Raw genomic sequence first — 12,717 nt, 5'->3', positions numbered from 1 at the left:
GCCATGAATTGCTTCACTGAGGCAGGGCTTGGACCCTAGTGCTAAACCCCTGTCACAACTGGCCTGAAAAACAGGATTGAGCCATCTCTCCCTTCACCAACATGGATCCTGCAGCACCTGCTTCCCGAGTCACCAGCTTGCCATGCAAAGTATGGTGCTGGGGCACCATTTTGGAGGAGGCCAGGTCACATGACTGAGCCCCAGCTGCAAAGGGGCCTGGGAAAGCATGTTCTGGCTTCTGCCTTAGAACAGAGGGCCTCTGCCTTGGAGGAAGCATGTTCAAAGGAAAAACAAGTGTCCTTAGAAAGACAATTGTGTGACTTTGAACTTGTGTTCATTCCACTAATGGACCACGTCTCCCATACCACACTAGTAATGAATAGATTTTAAATACATTTTGTGGGCTTCCCTGGTGGCACAGTGGTTGGGAGTCTGCCTGCCAATGCAGGGGACGTGGGTTCGCGCCCTAATTGGGCCCGTGAGCCACAATTACTGAGCCTGCGCGTCTGGAGCCTGTGCTCTGCAACAAGAGAGGCCGCGATAGTGAGAGGCCCGCGCACCGCAATGAAGAGTGGCCCCCGCTTGCCACAACTAGAGAAAGCCCTCGCACAGAAACGAAGACCCAACACCATAAATAAATAAATAAATTTAAAAAAAAATTTAAACACATTTTGTAATAATTTTATAAACCTTATGATGATATTGCATTCTATTTTTTGTTGAAAACAAATATTGAAAACGTACCACAATTTTTTTAATCTTCTTATGACAGGGTTACAGATATACCAGTATGCTCAAAAAGTAGCAGTGATTCCAACCTCTCAGAGGTTGGAATATCAAGCTGTATCAAGCTGTATGAACCTTGGGCAAACTCTTCCACAGCTGTATTTCAGCATTACCATCCAGGACATGGTGTAATAGTACTTAGCTGCGGACTTAATCGTGTTGATAATATTGGTATTGCTAAGTATTTTTAGTTATCAAACAAATGTTTCATCTAACTGGATAAGATACAACTAAGAATGATAATTATAACAATGTTCCTTTATTTATTTATTACTAATGAGCTTGTACAGTTCACCAGAAATGCTAAGTAACAACAGAACTTTAGGATTGGATGTTTACATTCCATGTCAGTCAGTGTTCTGTTATTTCCAAAACACTAATTATCAAGAGATCATTACAATTGATTCAGATAATGCTACAACACAGAGGAAAATGCAAGGTTTTGCCATGGGTTGTCAGGGTCAGCTTCTAGGAACCAGAAGCTGGTCCTTCCCTTCCCTTCCCTTCCCTTCCCTTCCCTTTTGTTTCTGTTTCCTTTCTTTTCTCTTCTATTTTCTTCTCTTCTTTTCTTTTCCAGCTTTATTGAGATATGATTGACATGGGACCAGGATTTTTGAGCAGAGTCTTGGGGCAGGGAGGGGTCAGATCTGAGCAGTGAGACGGGCACCCAGGGAAAAGGAAGACTCAGAAGTGTGGAAGTTCCTAAAGAACTGGAGACTTGCAGCTCTGGCTGGAAGGAGAAAGTTGGGTGAGGAATGACACCCTGTCAGACACCTTCCAATGTGAAAGTGGAAGCACATTCTTTTTGCTGCTGGTGATAATGCCGAGAATTTACATTTTGTGTTAATTTGACCTCATTGACATAATGCCTTATTATAGAGAATCACTTAGATGTCACCTAATTGCCTTCTTTCTCTTGCTAACCCCAACGCTGAGAAAGTCAAAAAAATGACCTTTGTTTTGGCTGCGGCAGAGAAATCTGATTTGATATTTTGTTGTCACAGATCTTTTGCTTTCATATTTGTTTGTTTTTTCCTAGGCCACACAAGCACTTTAATTTGTATATTTCCTTTTGCATTTGTCCACATGCATATGTATTTTCTCATGCTTTCTGTAACTTTTTTTCCATTTAAATTATATAATTATCATTTTCTTTGCTTCCCCAGTGTATTCTTATTTCTAGTCTTTCACAGAAGCCCAGTATTCCATTGAGTAATCGTTGGAAAATTGTTATGCTTCAGTTTTTCAATAGTTTAGATATTGTAATGGCAATTTTTGTGTATAGAACTTATTTCTTCTGTTAGATTATTTTCCTAACAGCATCTGTAACTCTTAACTTCCTGCTTGGAAAAATAAAGTTTTATGTCTTAGGGTTTTCCCTTTTTTGCCTCCCATTCTTGTATATAACCATTTCATCATGAATTATTACGCATTTTACTTTCTCTGTATGGCAACCTTACTAATCCATCTGTCCAGACATGCTTATATAACATTGTACAGTATAAGCCCAAGAGCTTCTGCCATCAGTGTAACTGTGATATGCAGGAAAGCAGTAGCCCAGACTATGGAAGTATCGCAGAGAGATTGTGATGGTCATAAAATGACACTCTAGCCTGAAGGTCTAAATCTCCTCTATGTTGTTTCCTAGATTTATTTTCTTTAAGTTTGTATCTTTCATCACCAACTCATAACTTATCATAACTCATTCTATACCTAGTAACCCTTTAACCATTTTCTTACTTTAATGACATTACTTACTATTTGATCAGTACTCTTCCCTCCTCCTTAGTGTTTGAAATTATTGTTGTTGTATTTGTACCTCCCTCCTATTCATTAACCTTTTAAATGTTTCTCTCTACCAGTAAGTTGGTTCCTAAGGATACTGGAAGCTCTTTTTGTGCAGTATACACTGGCCATAGGACCCAGTGATGCCACTCACGGGAACTTACACTAAGAAAAGCGTTCACACCTAACATGTACATGAATCTTTATAATACCTGTATTCATAATCATCAAAAACTGGAAACAACCCAAATGTCCTTCAGTAGGTGAATGGATAACACTCTATGGGGTATTCATACGTTGGAATACTACTCAGCAATTAAAAAGGAATGAACTATTGATACACACAACAACTTGGATAAATCTCAAAATAGTTATGCCAAATGAAAGAAGTCAGCTTCAAAAGGTTACATACTCTGTGATTCCATTTACATGACATTCTTGAAAAGAGACAGCTCAAGAGATAGAGAACAGATCAAGGATCTCCAGGAGTTACGCGTGGGGGGAGCTTGCGACTACACAGGGATGGTATGAGTTTTGGGGGGCGATGGAACTGTTTGTGTCCTGAATGTTGTGAGGATAACAAATCTATCCAGGTGTCAACATTCATAGAACTAACACTAAAAATGTAAATTTTATTGTATGTTAACTTAAAAAATATGAAAAGATTCCCGTTTCATCAAAGTAGTCATAGGTCCTTTGACAAGTTATGTAACCTCTCTAAATCTCAATTTATTTACTTGTCAAGTGTAGACAATACTCTCTACCTTGAAGAGGTGTTATCAAGATGAAATAGAATGTCATAAAGTATCCACCTGACATACAGGAACATCTTCTTTTTCTTTTCCATGCTGATATTTCTCATTGGGAGCAGATTCTTTTTCATGATTATTATTATCTGGGCTTTTCTACAGTTATTTGTGTCTTGGGGAACAGACTGGAGGGTTTCAAGCAGAAAAGTGACCTGATCTGATGTTCATTTTTAAAATATGATTTGAGCATCTTTGTAGGGGGATGGTAAGGAGTGTATGAGGGTAAGAATGGAAACGTGGAGGCCAGTAAGAGGTGTTGGGGGTTGTCCAGATGAGAGATGATGGTGGCATGGACTCGGTGGGAGCCATGGAGGGGGAGAGAAATGGGCAGGTTTGGGATTTATTTTTTTTTTGGAGGTAGAACCAACAGGCTTGATGATGGTTTGAGGAGTGAGAAAAGGTGGCTGGGGGTGTCATTTACTGAGATGAGAAACTCAAGGGAGGAGCAAACTCCAGTGTGTGGGCTGGAGTCATCATGGAAAATCAAGAATTCTGTTTGGATGTGTTAAGGAGTGGAAACCAAACAGATAATTGGGTACAGGATTCTGGAACCCAGGACCAGGTCAGCGTCGTGTCGTTCATTTCCACTGGAGGTGGCACTGTGAGTCTCCCAGCTCCGCCCCTCCAGATGAGGGTTGCAGGGGAGCTTTTAGCTGCTATTCCTTTGACCTAGCCTTGGGATTTTTAGCAAAGCACTTTTCTTTAATCCATTCCTGAGAGCAAGCACTTGTAGAAACTTCAGATTACCCTTGTATGATCCACTGCTGCCAGATTTTCTTCTTCCTTTTCCATTTAATGTGATTTAGGGAAAGGCGAACACCCAGTATTTCCAAATATCCAGCTTAGAAGTCATTAGTCATATTGTATAAGATTGAAAAGTATTAATAAAATGCTGAGAATGCTGATGAATATGCAGATGCATGACAAAATATGCTGAGATTATATTCAACATATTTTGTTATTTTTATTGTCCTCAAATGTCCAGTTTTGCCACAGACAAGGGAAAGAAATTCAAGATATAACTTTCCTTTTCAAGGTATAATTTTTTCTATGTTGAATTTTTTTAAGTTTTATTTATTTTTTTATACAGCAGGTTCTTATTAGTTATTATACATATTAGTGTATATATGTCAATCCCAATCTCCCAATTCATCCTACCACCACCACCCCTCCCACCCCCACTTTCTCCCCTTGGTGTCCATACGTTTGTTCTCTGCACCTGTGTCTCTATTTCTGCCTTGCAAACCAGTTCATCTGTACCATTTTTCTAGATTCCACATATATGCGTTAATATATGATATTTGTTTTTCTCTTTCTGACTTACTTCACTCTGTATAACAGTCTCTAGGGTCTCTACAAATGACCCAATTTCATTCCTTTTTATGGCTGAGTAATATTCCATTGTATATATGTAACACATCTTCTTTATCGTCTGTCAGTGGGCATTTAGGCTGCTTCCATGACCTGGCTATTGTAAATAGTGCTGCAGTGAACATTGGGGTGCATGTGTCTTTTTGAATTATGGTTTTCTCTGGGTATATGCCCGGTAGTGGGATAAGCGTCATAAGAGACTACTACAAGCAACTCTGTGCCAATAAAATGGACAACCTGGAAGAAATGGACAAATTCTTAGAAAGGTATAACCTTCCAAGACTGAACCAGGAAGAAATAGAAAATATGAACAGACCAATCACAAGTAACGAAATTGAAACTGATTAAAAATCTTCCAACAAACAAAAGTCCAGGACCAGATGACTTCACAGGTGAATTCTGTCAAACATTTAGAGAAGAGCTAACACCCATCCTTCTCAAACTCTTCCAAAAAATTGCAGAGGAAAGAACACTCCCAAACTCATTCTACAAGACCACCATCACCCTGATACCAAAACCAGACAAAGATACTACAAAAAAAGAAAATTACAGCCCAATATCACTGATGAATATACATGCAAAAATCCTCAACAAAATACTAGCAAACAGAATCCAACAGCACATTAAAAGGATCATATACCATGATCAAGTGGGATTTATCCCAGGATGCAAGGATTCTTCAATATATGCAAATCAGTCAATGTAATACACCACATTAACAAATTGAAGAATAAATACCATATGATCATCTCAATAGATGAGCAGAAAAAGCTTTCGACAAAATTCAATACCTATTTATGATAAAAAACTCCCCAGAAAGTGGGCATAGAGGGAACCTACTTCAACATAATAAAGGCCATATAAGATAAATACCAATTAATGATTGCCTCTGGGAAGGGAGGGACAGGGATGGAATTTGAGGGACAGGGAGGTATTGAGGAAACCTCGACTGTGTTTGCAAAACGTTAAAATTCTGTAGAGTGGGGTATTGAGTCAGTGTGTTCATCATACTCATCTATGTTTGAAATATTTTACAATTAATATTTTGTTCTTTAAACATATACATAAAAATAACTTAAAATTATAAACACTAGAGACAATGCCCTTCTTCCACTCACTCCATCCTCATTAATCACCGCAAAGAGTGACCTCCTGGGTTTTTCTCTCAGAAAGTGTAATTACTTTGCAATAAAATGTTAATGCTATGTTCTATTCTTAAAGTCACTTGTTCCAGTGATAAAGCTATGGCTTAATAGAGTTGCTAAATTTTCTTCTAAGTCATTCTTTTAATATTTCATATTTGTCATATGAGCTGGTAATGATCGGGAACATCTTTGTTTTCACATCAGGACCATTTCGGCAAAAACTCATCATCAGGCTGTTAACTTCAACATCTTCGAGGGCATGGTGTGCCATGGGGTGCCCCTGGTGACTATTTCAAGAGGCAAAGTGGTGTATGAAGCTGGAGTTTTCAATGTCACAGCAGGAGACGGGAAGTTTATTCCTCGTAAACCATTTGCTGAATATATTTACAAACGGATCAAGCAGCAGGACCAGGTGAGTTGGGGCTAAGTGGGCTGTTAACACGGGCTGGATTGTCACTTGCTCCTGGATGCTGGTGATGGCGTTGTCACATACAATTGGTTAACATATTCACGGGGTGTTAGAAGAGGTTATGAACAAATACAGCTTTCAAAGAAAAAAGTCATTATTGGATGGATGCAGTTTCTTTTGAAGATTGGTGTCTATCGGGTTTCCTAATGGACCAAGTCAGGTTTTCCCAGGCAAGTGTAGGGCCCCTGTGGGCCTTTTGACAATGGCTGTTAGTCAGGGTCCTCTGAGAAGCAGCCACCCAGATGGATAAAGGTGTGAGTTTTTTAAACACCTGAGAGAGAAAATGGGTGGGAGCCCGGGAGAGGCTGGGAGAGCCCTCAGCCTGCAATTCAAGCCTGGCCCCAGTGAAGGAGAGAGGGAGAAAAACAAGTGGTGGAAACATCCTAGACTACTATGCAGACCAAGAAAGGTTGAGCAAGGCCTGCAAGCAGCCCTTGAGCCATCTCCTGCATCTAGCCACGTGGCGTGCTGTCATTGGCTGAGAACGGCAGTGGGAGGCATGTCCTCCGATGAACAAAAGTATGGAGTTCGAACTCAACTACTGTCCCTTGAAACATCAAGCTCCCTGTAGCTGAAGGTCTGCAAGGTGTATTCTAATGAGCACCAGAGCAATGGCGGAGTTTGAGGTCAAGGTAAATATGAATTCTACCTTGGCTTCCCTTTTCCTAGCTGTGTGGCCAAGAGTAAGTGTCTCTATCATCCTTGGTCTGTTTCCTCATCTGGAAAATGACAACAGTGTTTTCTCCCCAACAGATTGCAAGAGTCAAATGAGATTTTAAAACGTAAGGCACTAGTAGGAGGTCAATAAACATCAGTTCAGTCTCTTTGCTTTCCCCCTTTGATGACCGAATTTATAATAGAGGCCTCCAAGTCTTTGTTATAATCCAGCTGTTAAAAAAGAGGTGTTTATCCTTTTAATATGTCTTGGATTTTCCAATGTTTGTTTAGCTCATGCAGTGTTTTAAACAGTTTTAAAAATTCACTTCACTACACACAGTAATATATCAGAATTTTCAGACTAAAACCATCTAAATTGCTGGGTTTGGAGTGAGGCGGGGCACCGTGTACCCTCAATCCCACATGGTAAGAGCAGGCCGGAGCTGGATGGCCAAGCCCCACAGAGGCAGCCTTTCTGACTTTCACCTACAGGCTTCACTCATTAATGTTCCCAACTTGGCCATGTAGCCCTTAGAATTTGTAACCCTTGGGTTAGTTCTAAGGCTTCTGTGTCTTCTTTCCATTTTAAAATATACTTCTCTTTTTCCAAAGTTCTCTGGCTGTTTTCCGATTCATTTCGTTTGGGTCTTGTAGTCTCTTTGATTTCTCCTCTAAAGTCTTGTGCAAATATTTTGCTTGTGGATTCTCAGAGTTTGTTAGATAAGATTCATCCTTTTTTTTTTTTTAACCACTTCCTAAAGCTTTGATTAAGTAAACAAGTGCTCTAGAACGCTTTAAATTCTCAGGATGCTACAATTCTTTTTTTTTTTTTAAGATCTTTATTGGGGTTTAATTGCTTTACAATGGTGTGTTAGTGTCTGCTTTATAACAAAGTGAATCAGTTATACATATACATATGTCCCCATATCTCTTCCCTCTTGCGTCTCCCTCCCTCCCACCCTCCCTATCCCACCCTTCTAGCTGGTCACAAAGCACCGAGCTGATATCCCTGTGCTATGCGGCTGCTTCCCACTAGCTATCTACCTTACATTTGGTAGTGTATATATGTCCATGCCTCTCTCTCGCTTTGTCACAGCTCACCCTTCCCCCTCCCCATATCCTCAAGTCCGTTCTCCAGTAGGTCTGTGTCTTTATTCCTGTCTTACCCCTAGGTTCTTCATGACATTTCTTTATATACTGTATTTCAGTCAAAATATTTAAGGTTGCAATTTATTTTGCTGGGAGTTAATTTGTAAATATTGACACTGACAGGTGACAGGTAGGTAGAGACTATAAGGTTTCCATGTATTTCTAAACATCACATGGTAAATAACAACAATACTAACATTTACTGAGCTTTTACTGAAGGCAAGGCACAATGCTAGGGGCTCTGTCACTGTAACAACCCTGTGAGCGAGGGAGTATTATTTTCCCCACTTTATTTATTTATTTATTTATTTATTTATTGACTTTTGGCTGCATTGGGTCTTCGTTGCTGCGCGTGTGGGATCTTCCCAGACCAGGGCTCGAACCCGTGTTCCCTACATTGGCAGGCGGATTCTTAACCACTGCGCCACCAGGGAAGCCCCCCCACTTTAAATATGAGGAAACTGAAGCTTCAGGAAATGAAGAAACTTGGTCATGTCACACAGCTAGTATATGGCAGGACCAAAACATAAACTCCGGTTATCTGACTACAAAAGCTATATTCTTAAGCAATAAACCATATAACGTAAACCATAAAGATTGAGTTAAATGAGTTAATGGGAGATAAATTATTCTAGGTTTGGGGAAAAAAATCTAAATGAGAGGCCTTGACGGCAGCTAGTTCATTCATGACACTTGTAGTAGTAATCCAAGGGATGAACAGATAAACAGATAAGCGTTGACTTAGAAGAGATAGTACTGACAGCACTGGGTGATGGATCCTGTGACGCTTGAAGTGGATCCAGGACGAGCCTGCTCCTGGCTGTCAGTACCAGTTGCCCACCAGCAGGGACACTAGACCAACTGGGAACCCCTGACAGACTGTATTTAAAGGACTGACTTTGCCTAAGTCTTCCTCTTGTAGGGAAAACATGCCGAGATCACTGAATGACTGGCTTCATCAGTTCTCCTTTTCAAATCGTTGTTGGGTATTTTATTGGCAAAATTAATGCCAACATCATTTTTTAGGAGTTCACTCTCAATTTTGTGAGTTATTTTAGTTTCTCAATATTTTCTTCTGATACCAACTTTTTAGGTATTCTAGTGCATTATTGTTTTTACAATAGCAGTAAGTAATAGTTGTATTATAATATATTGTTCTGAGCACTTACTATCTGCCAGGCAGTGTATTTGGTGTAATTTATATTTATTATTTTACCTAACCTGCACAACAAGCCATGTGGGAGATATTATCATCCCCATTTTACAGAATAGAAAACTGACTCTCAGCAAGGTTAAGTAACTTTCCCTGGGCTGAGCGGTAAGTAAACGTAAGAGCCAGGGTGTGTGATAAGGCCTTTCTGATTCCCGCTGTACATGAGACCTCTGTAGAGCAAGAAAAGAGAAGAAAATGATTGTGAAACTCAAATCATGGGGAATGCATTATTTTAAAAAGTGTTGATGTGAAAAAAGTATCAAATAAAATGAGGTTTGGGGACTGTGCGGAGATGTTTCAGACCTTTTTTCTCTCCATCAGGCAAAGATAATTTTATAGAAGAAAAATATTACGTTAAAGTTAAGAAAAAGAGTTGTTAGGAATCCTAGATTTTAAATTCACATGAGGTAATTAGAGCTCTTACTTTGGTTTTCATTTGAAACATTCAGATTTCTTTGTAAGTGAGGATAAGAGTTTGAAGGCAAGCAGGAAAGGCCCATACCATTTCTCCTGCTATCCTGTTATCCTTCCCAAGAAAATAATCACTTACCACTCTGGACTCCAAAGCACAGAGTGTAGAGACACGCCAGTGTTTGTCAGTCCCAGAACTCAGCTGGTCTCCTGGCTAGAACGTTAGTTCTTCGAGGAACTTATTTTTTATTCCCAGTACTTCCTATGTAGTAGGCGTTTGATAAATAAACAAATTGCAAATGGAAGGAGCAAAGACTGTAGTTTCAGAGGTCATAGAAAGGACTGGAAATAAATTTACACAGAAGATTGCCTCTTGCCTCGTCCCAAACTGTGGGGTTGTCTGTGAACTTGATTCTTATCCACGATTTTATTACTTAGTGAAACTTGGCATCATGCTGTGCAGCTATCACTGTTAACGGATATTGTGAGGAAGTTCAAAGGAGAGAAGTGACATTTTAATGCAATTTGACAGCTTCAGGGAATTGTTACTTTATTTTAATATTTAAACAGGGAATCATTAAGGGGAAAATTTAAATCAGAAGATGAAACATCAAAATTTATTTGATATATGTTACATAATAAAATACATATTTCAATTCAATATAAAAAGTCACTTAAGGAAGCGTGTTGGGGGATTTAGGAAAGAAAAATATAAGAGGAAGGAAAAACAGTACATGGTCCCTCGGTATCCATAGGGTTAGGTGCTCAGTATCTGCAGATACCAAAATCCACAGCTGCTCAAGTCCCTTATACTGTTGGCCCTCTCTATCCGTGTATTCACCCAACTGTGCACATGGAGGGCCACTGTAACAGCAACTTGGGTGTTCAAGAACATTTTGAAAGAAGAAAATCAACTTACATACTGTTCCTTCTTTACCAAAAACAACAAAAACAAAACCTTTTTAAACTCAAATGGTTTATTATTCCTAGAATTTTTGTGTGTTTAGAGTATTATAATTTTTACCAAAATTTGGAAGCACAGACATTCTTCAAGTCATCCCTTTTTCTCTTTTTTCAGTAATAAGCAACCCAATCTATTTTGGAAAATTAGGGTCACATTGCATCTTCTAGAGAAGCAGGGATAGCTTCATGGAGTAATGCATGGTTTCAGAATACTGTGCCAAAGCTTTTAAACTGGATTGTGCCTTTGCAACCATAAGCATAATTTGCCTTTTAGATAAGATAAAATTAAATGGATGGCTGATCTAGTCCTTGAAATGGGTGTTCTCCATTTCCGAAATAACAGTTTATCAATGTCTTTCTCAATGTGGTGGCCCAGAGAAAATACTTTCATATCACCAGCTGCCATGTAATTCTGATTTCCTCGGATTGCTTGCTAGTAATTGCAAAGGCCATGCATATGTTGGAGCCAGCTCATTTTGGCTATGAGAGACCCTTGTATGTATCCCTTCCCGACTCCTCATTCAGTGATGTCAGTAGCTTGAGATCAGCCATGGTGAGAGCATTTACACAACAGAAATAGGCAAGTGCTATAAATCAGGGCTTTAGGAGTGATGAGAAAAGGGGAAGGTGGGTTGTCAACACTTACCGGTACATCGCTGTATACAGGGACTTTGTAAGTACTCTCTTCCATGTTTTATCTAACCATTCAGTGTTCATCCAGTAAATACTTATTGATGACCAAACTATGTGCTCACATTGTTCTTGAGAAATAGCTCGCAGGGTATTTTGAGGACTAAATGGAAACATTTGGTGGATTGTAAAACATCAAAATGCAAATTTTCATTGTTATAGATCACCTCTGTTGAATCTAGTGATTCATAGTCCCCTGGAGAACTCAGTCCCGTGAGGACCTCTAAGAACCTTGAAGTTCACCAGGTACTGAACACCTACCTGTAAATTCACCAGCCAGGCATGGATTTCGTTCTCAGGGAGTCGCTGCTCATTTGGACTGTTGGTGTTACGTCAGTGTCTGCTGTTTGGTATTTGGAAGTTCTGTTGTCTTTATCGCTATTTTAGTATCTTAGCCTCCATGATCAACATTGTATTAGTAACTTCTTGGGGTTCAGCATTCTTGTCTATGGTCTTAAAAATCTCAGAAAAATCTAGCATCCTAGCATTTTACTCTCTGCAGACAATACAGGTAAATTTTCTGTCAATTTTAAGCTTCCTCTTTTCCCTGATCAGCTAACCAAAAACATTTCTGCAATCATGCGGGTATAGTGATTGCAATTAATATTTAGTCATAGCACTTCATATTGCGATATAATTCCCATTTTTGTCTATGAACTCATCACAGTGACAATCATCATTAAATACTATGAACTCAAATTGAACTCCCATCTACCTAAGTAGACCACCAGCACGCTGCTGGCTGAGGTGCCATCCATGTTTCCCGTATTACTTAGGATAGCCCCTCACAGTGTTTTACCCTCAAACCTTTCTATTTGATTGTAAACCCATCAAGATGGGAAGAACTGCTGGTGGGGTGTGTTCATCTAATTTTGGCCAGCCTGTACTGGGGGAAAAAAATGTCACCACCCAGATCAGTCTTCCGAAGATGTGCGCTCAGGATCCTAGTCTCTTTTAGGTGCTCCTTAAAAAAGCTTTCAAGTGATCTTAGATAATGCTACCCTCAGGTGATTCTGTTGCCCAGTATCATCTAAAAAGTTCTAAAAAGTCCTACGGTCAAGAAATCTTTCATTTAACAAATGTTTGTTAAGCACCAGATACAATTCCATATTCCAGGTGCCAGGGGTACAGGTGTAACTAAGACAGCAGTCCCTGGGCTCAAAGAGTTTTAATCCTACTTCTCTTTCAACTATAGTTTGTGGTGCTTAAGTTCTAGTTCTGTTTGAGATGCTAATTACACCTCCCTGTGAAGAGGTCAGTTAGCCACTT

The 12,717-nt window shown here is 39.5% G+C and overlaps 1 protein-coding gene across 5 annotated transcripts in view; it reads left to right on the top strand.

Annotated features, from left to right (window-relative positions):
- The window catches only part of DPYS (dihydropyrimidinase), a 151,242-nt gene that overhangs the window by 71,147 nt on the left and 67,378 nt on the right, over nt 1–12,717 (top strand). For all 5 annotated transcript variants that reach the window (XM_082859109.1, XM_082859110.1, XM_082859107.1 and 2 more), the window contains one exon: nt 6,101–6,308. In XM_082859109.1, the coding sequence (XP_082715235.1) occupies nt 6,101–6,308 (208 nt within the window). The remainder of the gene's footprint in view (nt 1–6,100; nt 6,309–12,717) is intronic.

The sequence above is a fragment of the Leucopleurus acutus genome, assembly GCF_964270905.1.
Source record: "Leucopleurus acutus genome assembly, chromosome: 17".
Lineage (NCBI taxonomy): Eukaryota > Metazoa > Chordata > Mammalia > Artiodactyla > Delphinidae > Leucopleurus > Leucopleurus acutus.
The sequence above is the reverse complement of the archived record's forward strand: the minus strand, read 5'-3'. Positions and strand labels throughout refer to the sequence as shown.